Source organism: Jatropha curcas, chromosome 6 (genome assembly GCF_041381405.1).
Source record: "Jatropha curcas cultivar XTBG-Jc1 chromosome 6, XTBG_Jcur_1.0, whole genome shotgun sequence".
Lineage (NCBI taxonomy): Eukaryota > Viridiplantae > Streptophyta > Magnoliopsida > Malpighiales > Euphorbiaceae > Jatropha > Jatropha curcas.
In genome coordinates, this window is record NC_143156.1 from 25,240,134 (window position 1) to 25,247,540 (window position 7,407).

General features: G+C 34.4%; 1 protein-coding gene and 1 pseudogene across 4 annotated transcripts; one reads left to right on the forward strand and one right to left on the reverse strand.

Annotated features, from left to right (window-relative positions):
- The first annotated feature begins 238 nt into the window (after positions 1-238).
- Positions 239-3,359, forward strand: LOC105645448 (uncharacterized; annotated as a pseudogene). Its single transcript, XR_016321327.1, has 8 exons — positions 239-453; positions 575-797; positions 944-1,329; positions 1,661-1,798; positions 1,922-2,081; positions 2,405-2,552; positions 2,660-2,800; positions 2,930-3,359. The product of XR_016321327.1 is annotated as an uncharacterized LOC105645448 (transcript).
- Positions 3,360-4,001: 642 nt separating this feature from the next.
- Positions 4,002-7,407, reverse strand: LOC105645322 (V-type proton ATPase subunit G 1). 3 transcript variants are annotated; one of them, XM_012230897.4, is made up of 4 exons: positions 7,250-7,407; positions 5,745-5,857; positions 4,726-4,826; positions 4,002-4,377 (listed from the first exon to the last, which is right to left on the reverse strand). In XM_012230897.4, exons 2-4 carry the CDS (start codon positions 5,830-5,832, stop codon positions 4,234-4,236), a joined length of 333 nt encoding a protein of 110 aa, XP_012086287.1. In that variant the 5' UTR covers positions 5,833-5,857; positions 7,250-7,407; the 3' UTR covers positions 4,002-4,233. The 3 variants fall into 3 exon arrangements, with proteins under 3 accessions (XP_012086287.1, XP_012086293.1, NP_001294895.1); XM_012230903.4 differs by having other exon boundaries at positions 5,745-5,833; positions 7,250-7,382; NM_001307966.1 differs by lacking the exon at positions 7,250-7,407 and having other exon boundaries at positions 4,234-4,377; positions 5,745-5,832.

The window sequence follows — 7,407 nt, forward strand, 5'->3', positions numbered from 1 at the left end:
CTAGGCAACTGAAGACATGGTCAGAAAACTCAGGAGAGAAAGGGCCCTAAACTTTTCAACTCAATTACACATTTTCAAAAATATGGTCCACTGCATCTGATATATTTTCAGAAAAATGAAAATGGGCTTAGGCTTTAGGCCTTTAGCTAAACAGAGTCCTCAGTTCTGTTCCACAACATATCTTGTGATGGTCGCAAAGCAACTTATGGACTGATTAACCAATCAAATTCTTATAGAATGGTCCACTTCCAAGATTTTTGGGAACTAAGCTTCAATCTGTTGTCCATACATTTCATAGCTCTTTCTCTCTCAAACCCATATGGATTTTCAGTGCAGGCCTTCATCTCCTTCCTTGTATCCCAAAACCCAGAAATATTGCAAGCTATTTCCACCATGGGCAGAATGCTCTCACCATATAAAAAGCACAAAAGATTGCTTCTTCAAGTACAAAATGTATGAAGTAATCATTTAATTAATATACTCACTCGCTCTTTCTTTATTATTCTCTATGTTAAATTTTTTAATTATATAAATGAATCTTTTTTTTCAATTTATTCTCTTTCTCATATGGCAGCTGTGGTTGCAAAAGGCAGCAGCAAGATCAAAGGAAATGGCTTGTTCAAAGACCCTTCATAGCAAAGGCAATAAGGAGAGGTCCCATGGAATTGACTGAGGAGAAGCCAAATATTGAGGTAGTAGCTAAGAATAAAGGAAGCATTGTTGGGGCAATTGCTCTTATTATTGGTACAACTATTGGTTCAGGGATACTTGCTCTCCCTCAGAAAGCTTCTTCTGCTGTAATTCTCTTCTCACTCTCTCATTTATACACATGGAAAGTAGCTATCCCCACCTATTGATCATATTATTCAAGTTTGTTGATCATATATTGAGAAAGGATCACAAAAGAAAAGGGAATTTTCATCAATATAATTTCACATTGCAGGGAATTATTCCAAGTTCAATATCAATTATTGTATGTTGGGGTTTTCTCTTACTTGAAGCACTATTACTTATTGAAATCAATGTGGGTTTGTGGAAAAAGAAGAAAAAAGAAGAAAAAGGAGAATTAGATGTGATATCCATAAGAACTATGGCTCAAGAGACATTAGGAGACTGGGGAGGAAATCTAGCCACAATGACATGTGTTTCTGGGTTATAGTTCAATGATTGCATATAGTTCCAAATCTGGAGAGCTCCTTTCCCTTTTGATCAATCTTCCTGCATCAATCTCAGGCTGCTTTTTCACTGCAATCTTTTCATTGCTAATTTCTTTTGGCGGCACTGCAGCTACTGATCAAGTCAATCAATGGCTCACTGCTTCAATGATAGGTATCTAATATGAACACAACTAATTAATCAATAAATGCTATTTTAAAAAACATAAACATGTTTAGAAGTAAAACTTAAATTGGCATAACTTATGACACCAATATAATTTTTAACTCAAATTGCTATACCCTTGGGGTGCAGGAGTTTGTCCACTGTAACACACCTTAACTAAAAATTACTCAATCAAACAAGCATAATAAGCTATTGGAGAAGGGTGTGGTAAGGCATTTCCATATAACTGCAACATACATCATGATAGGCATAAGTTTCTTGTGAAATGTTCATATTGTTAATATATGTGAACACTGAGAATAAGGGAATTGATGAACAGGTTTGCTGCTAGCTATTGAGGTGGTAGCAGTTGTATTTGGAGGGTGGTCAGGATTTGAAGGAAGTGGTGATTGGGGAAAAGTTCCTTCTACAATTCCTGTAATTATATTTTCTCTTGTCTATCATGATTTAGCCCCTGGTAAATATACAAATATACTTGAATATTTGAAGCTTTAGAATACTTTTATTAAGGTTATGATAATTAGGGGTAATTAAAGCTTTTTTTTTTTTTGTTTGTGGTGCAATTGTATTTTTCTTGCAGTCCTTTGTGCTTATTTGGGTGGTGATTTGCCTCGCTTAAGGACTTCAGTTCTTCTTGGTAGCCTTGTTCCAATGTTAATATTGCTTGTTTGGGATGCAATTGCTCTTGGTCTTTCGGCGCATACTGATCAAGTTGTTGATCCTGTTGAATTGCTGATGAGGTAATCTATATCCTGTTTGGTATTGCTATTACACATCATTATAATAATTCCCTAAAATTATGAATTTTTAGAGTTCAAAGACAACTTTTGTCAATTTAACCAAACTATTTCAATAGCTGAAGTAATCTACCTTTGATTGGTTTTGATTATTTGTACTTCAAATAAATTTTGTATTACCTAAGCGAACTAATTGATGAAATAAAGAACACCATCTACTATTTATTTCTAAAGAAATTTGTCCTTGAACTTTGAACCAAGAACTGATATTAACAACAAAAATGCCAAAACTAGGTCCTTACATTCTTTTCAACTTCTTGGTCCAGCGTGAGATGGAGTGGAGTGTCATACTTGGTAGAGGCCTTTTCACTTTTGGCAGTAGGAACATCACTAATTGGCACTCTGTTAGGCTTCTCTGAGTTCTTTAAGGAGCAACTTAAAAATCTTTCATCCACTACACAGATATCATTACAGGTAGCAACTTTTTCTGTTCCTTTTTATTTTTTTTAAACTCTATCATATAATAATATGTTGGAGCACATTGCTAATAGTAGTATAACACAATTCCAAAACTATTATAGGAACCAAATAAGGTATTTGGTTTGAGAAATTGGTGGGGAAGAAATAAAATCAGCTTAACAGCAATGACAATAGTTATTGCTCCAACTTTACTTGTCTCAACCACAGTGCCAGATGCCTTCTCTGCTGCTACAGATTTTGCTGTAAGTGAACATTATTTGCGGCCATGAAATTGTTTACAATTATGTATTTTTCTTTTATTGTTAATATCATAAATGAAGCTATTTGAAGATGATGGTCATTTTTATAAGGGATTTGTTAATTTGGAACAGGGAGGATACTGCATGACAATGCTGTATGGAGTTCTTCCACCTGCTATGGCCTGGGCTATGCATGACAGAGAGTTAAGAGAAGACAATAGTGAAAAAGTGCTATCAAGAGCAAGGCCTGCACTTGTTGGACTTGGTGTTTTTGCTTGTGGAATAGTGGTAGAACAAATATTGCAGGATTTCTCAGCACTTCACCTATAAAAATTGAATACCAATAGCATTTAACTCCAAATTAATTTATACACAAATTGTCATAATTTATCAGCTGATATGTATAGCTGTCTTTAAAAGAATCAGGGATTGCCTTCTCTACTCCAATAGGCTTGTAGATTCTCATACCAACCCACAATTTTCTGCCTGCTCCTTGCCAATATACAGAATCTTGCAATTTGCTACTGAAGATGTATATATATTCTTCATTTTATGTCTTGAATTTGATAGAGTCAATCTACCACAGGGAATCGCAGAGCAGTGCAGAAATGTAATAGAAGAGAAAAATAGATGTCAAATTTATTTTTTATATAACTAAAAAGAATTATACTTTAAATCTTTCAAAATAAAAATTTAAGCTATTCAAATATAAATATCAAAAAAACAAAACAAAAAAAAGATTCTTTGTGAACACACCGGAAAATCAAAATCTAATTCAGAAAATATGATCCCTTCCCAAATTCTAAAGTGAACCAAACCAAACAAGCCCTTATTTCTTTACACTATGTTTACAAGATGAAAAAGGGAAGTGAGGAAGGAAAAGAAAATCTTTGCTTTATTATGTTTGAAAAACAAGAAGTTAGATAGAAAAAAATAAAAAAGAAAAAATAAATCCTTAATCTGTACGAAAATAGTAGTTGAAGGACTCAATGTAGACAAATAAAAACTATAGGTGCTCAATAGAGAAAACATGCAAAGTTCAAGGGATCTAAAATGCATTTTTTTCCCTTTCTGTATAAATTCTGCAATTCTGCAACTTTGAACTATCCCTTCTCTCTTACAGAAAACAATGCTACTAAACACAGCTATAAGAAATCAACAAGACAACTGTAATTTAAGGAAAATACAATATTGCTACACAGGATAACAAACAAGACCTCCTCCAAAAGAAGTTAGGTTTCTAGGAGGGGCAATAATAAATATGAGTAATTTATTTTATAAAGGAACATAATCAAAGCAATACAAATTACAAATACTTTAGAAACAACTGAAAAGCATGCAACCTCACTGAGTCAGAACATCAATATCTGAATCAAAATCGTACTTGCAGAAAGAGAGCATTTAATGCATTTACCCTCTTAGCTTAGAAAAGAGTCCTAGTTCTTTACTGTTGTCACTTGCTTCAGAAGCATATGTACAACATCATGAGAAATTCTTGAAGCCTCTGTCTTGAGGTGATGAATCTTTGTTTCTGTTTCTTGCTCCAGCCGCTTCACATTAGCACCAGAGTCCCCGCTACTCTGTTTTAAGGTTTGTAAGTAGGCTCAAGTCAGCTTTTAAGTAAATATTATAGCAATGCAGCAAAAGTAGCTATCAGACAATCTAATTTTGATGCCTGTGCAAGAGAGTTGTAATGGCAACTAAAAATTCGCCAAAAAAGTCAAAAACTATTTAAATGATAATCACGAAGGAAAAGAATAAGGCCATTAACACGAAAACTTTATCATAAAAATGCCTGTTCTAATGTATGTCCTATTTACTTGAAATTATGATGTGAATCACCATGAACTGAAGTTATAGGCTGATACTTGAGAATGAAAAGGGATATGAACAAATTAATGTTGAGGCTTTTATTTTGACATTCTCACCTCTGCAACCTTCCTCTGAAACTGTGCTTCCACGTGAGCTCGAAATTCAGCAATATCTTTCTCAGCCTCTTCCTTGGCTTGTTTCAGTCTAGCCATTTTTGCTGGACAGAAAAAGAAACAGGAGGAGGTTAAGTTAACATCAGGATTCAAGCTCTCCACCAATGTGATGACTACCACCAACCATTTTTTTCTTCTTGAAGAACAAAAACTGAGGAGATCAATCTGTTCAAACTTAAAACAAGAACTGGTTCCATCAAAAGTAAACTTATCGAAGGTACGTACAGTTAAAAAGGTTGAGCCTTGATGGCCATTTGAAAACTAAATTTTTCCTTCAACCCATATTCTGCATGTTTATATATTGTGTAGTTCTTGTTTGACATATAGAGGGGTTTTACGGTTAAAAATTCATAAAAAGCAGCTAGCAAGTATATTACGGGCTAAAAAACTGATGCTTCCTAAGACTACCTTATTAGAACCCAGCCTATTCTGCCAGCTCTCTTCTATACACCATGGCAGCATGCAGACACAACTATAATCTTGTTTTGCAGTTAATTTCTCCTAAGACATTAACATTACGGATTAAGTAGCCTTGAAGCCAGTAACTTGTCACAATCAGGGCTTGAGGGGACAACTCAAAATATAATCTATTTGGCACTGAAATTGGAAATGTTTTTTTCGGTTGAAAAAGCAATTTGAAATTGTTGTTTAAGTATTAGAAGTTTTTACAAAGAAAACATAGCGAATCTAGTAATACCTTACAATATTTAGTTGCATTTAATCAATATATTCAAGATGGCATTTTTCTCAAAAATAGCTATAGTAACAAACAATCCCTAGCAAATCCATAATATAGTTTCTTAAACTACCAAGTGTATTTATAAATGATGATGTCAATATCAAAGATTTTATACATTGAAACTTAGGGAAGCAAAGGGATGATAGCTGATTTAAACTGAATCGCAGAAGAGCTTTAATTTTCACTAAGCTGCCAAAAAGGGCTGAAGAAAGAAAATACTCACCACTTCTGGCAGCATTAACAATATGCTGAGCTTCCTGTTCTGCAGCTAGCAGGAGCTGAATTCCATTCTGACCCCTATTGGCATCCATTCTTCAATTATATTGTAACGAGACACTAAAACATTAAGTATCAGTATGAAGGAAAATTAGCAGTAGACAATATGAAAAAGATAACTCCTCCAGTAACAAATTCAAGTTGCTTGTGTAAGGATCCATGCACATAAACAACAGCAGCAACAGATATCACACACATTATAAGGCAACCCAACATCAGGACAGTCCAGGCTAAAAGACAGAATTACACAGAATAGTGGTGTCCCTGCATACAACTCTCTAAACACATAGCATCCAAAATTCCACATCAGATAAACTAAAGGAAGCTCAGTACCCAACAAAACCTCCCCTCAAACCCCAACCCCCATGAATCTTTTCTTAGCAGAATAAAGCCAAAAGCAATATTTGTGCTTGTTATGTGGGTTTCCAGATAAAAATGTTTTAGTACCTAAATGGGAAATTGCAGGTGACAGCTAAAGCACCAAATAATGGCAAGATTGAGGACGTGGGCAAATTGACAACCCCCATCCTAAACAAGGGCATGAAGGCAGGGTGACAGAAGGCCTAATGGAAAATGCAGACAATCTAAAAAGTTATGCCTTCATGCATTCATGTTCGAAACGAGTCACAGATATAGCTTATCAAAAGTCGGATCATATAACCAAAAAAAGAACAAAAAAAAAAAAAAAAATAGCAAACACAAGATCAAAAAGTGCAAAAGTGAACGACCACCAAAAAATTTGGCAAACGGAAGTTCACAAAAGGATGACTTCGCATCATCTTTCGATGCTAGTACTTCAATTATTTTGAAGTTTCAGTTGTCCTTGAAGAACATAAATTTTGGTTGGAATTTCGAATTGAGAAAAAGAAAAACAGATATCCTACAAAACTAACACTCAAAAAGTTATATTTAAATAGATCCACACTGAAGCTAATTGCCACTTGGAAGAGTCGTTAAAATTTGGTTCGTGTCAGGCAGCGACATGAATCAACAAGAACAGTAACCAAATTCAACAATTTCAGTCTCTCTATACAATAAAATCTACCAAACAACAATTTAAATTCCTAAATTCTGATCATTAAATATAAAAAAAACTCTCATCTATTGATAAATCTCACTGATCTAACCCATAATCTTGTCTCACCAATCAGAAATCCACCAATTTGTAGAACACTAAACCATTAAATCTGGACTCACCCGTCAAGATTTTCCATTCAAAATGGTAACTTAAATTCAGATTTGTGTCATAGGCTCAAGAAATTGAAGATTACTATCTAAAGATCAAGAAAGCTCTATATATTGTCTAAAGATTTTCGGTGGCCCATAACTAGAAAAAATCCAAGAAAATTAATCACTGAAGCAACGGCGTGTACTGTGATCTAAATAGAGAAAAAGATGGGCAAAAGAATAGCAGAAAATCTAGAAATATTGCAGAGAGAGAGAGAGAGTCACCTGAAGAAACGGTGTTGTGTTGGGTCCAAAGATTTACGAGAAGAAGTTGATATGTGCGTGGTCGAGAGAAACTTGAACTGAACCAACCATAAAAGGCACTGAACAGTAAATTTATTGAATTACAAAATTAGACACCATGTTTCTTTAAACTGTATTCA

Bases quoted from the DNA above. Each gene is read 5' to 3' on its own strand.
- LOC105645322 (XM_012230897.4), bottom strand. From the start codon at position 5,832: ATGGATGCCAATAGGGGTCAGAATGGAATTCAGCTCCTGCTAGCTGCA. The intron at 4,827-5,744 runs GTGAGTATTTTC...TTTTCTGTCCAG, and splicing joins TGTTAATGCTGCCAGAAGTG to CAAAAATGGCTAGACTGAAA. The intron at 4,378-4,725 runs GTGAGAATGTCA...ACCTTAAAACAG, and splicing joins TTCAGAGGAAGGTTGCAGAG to AGTAGCGGGGACTCTGGTGC.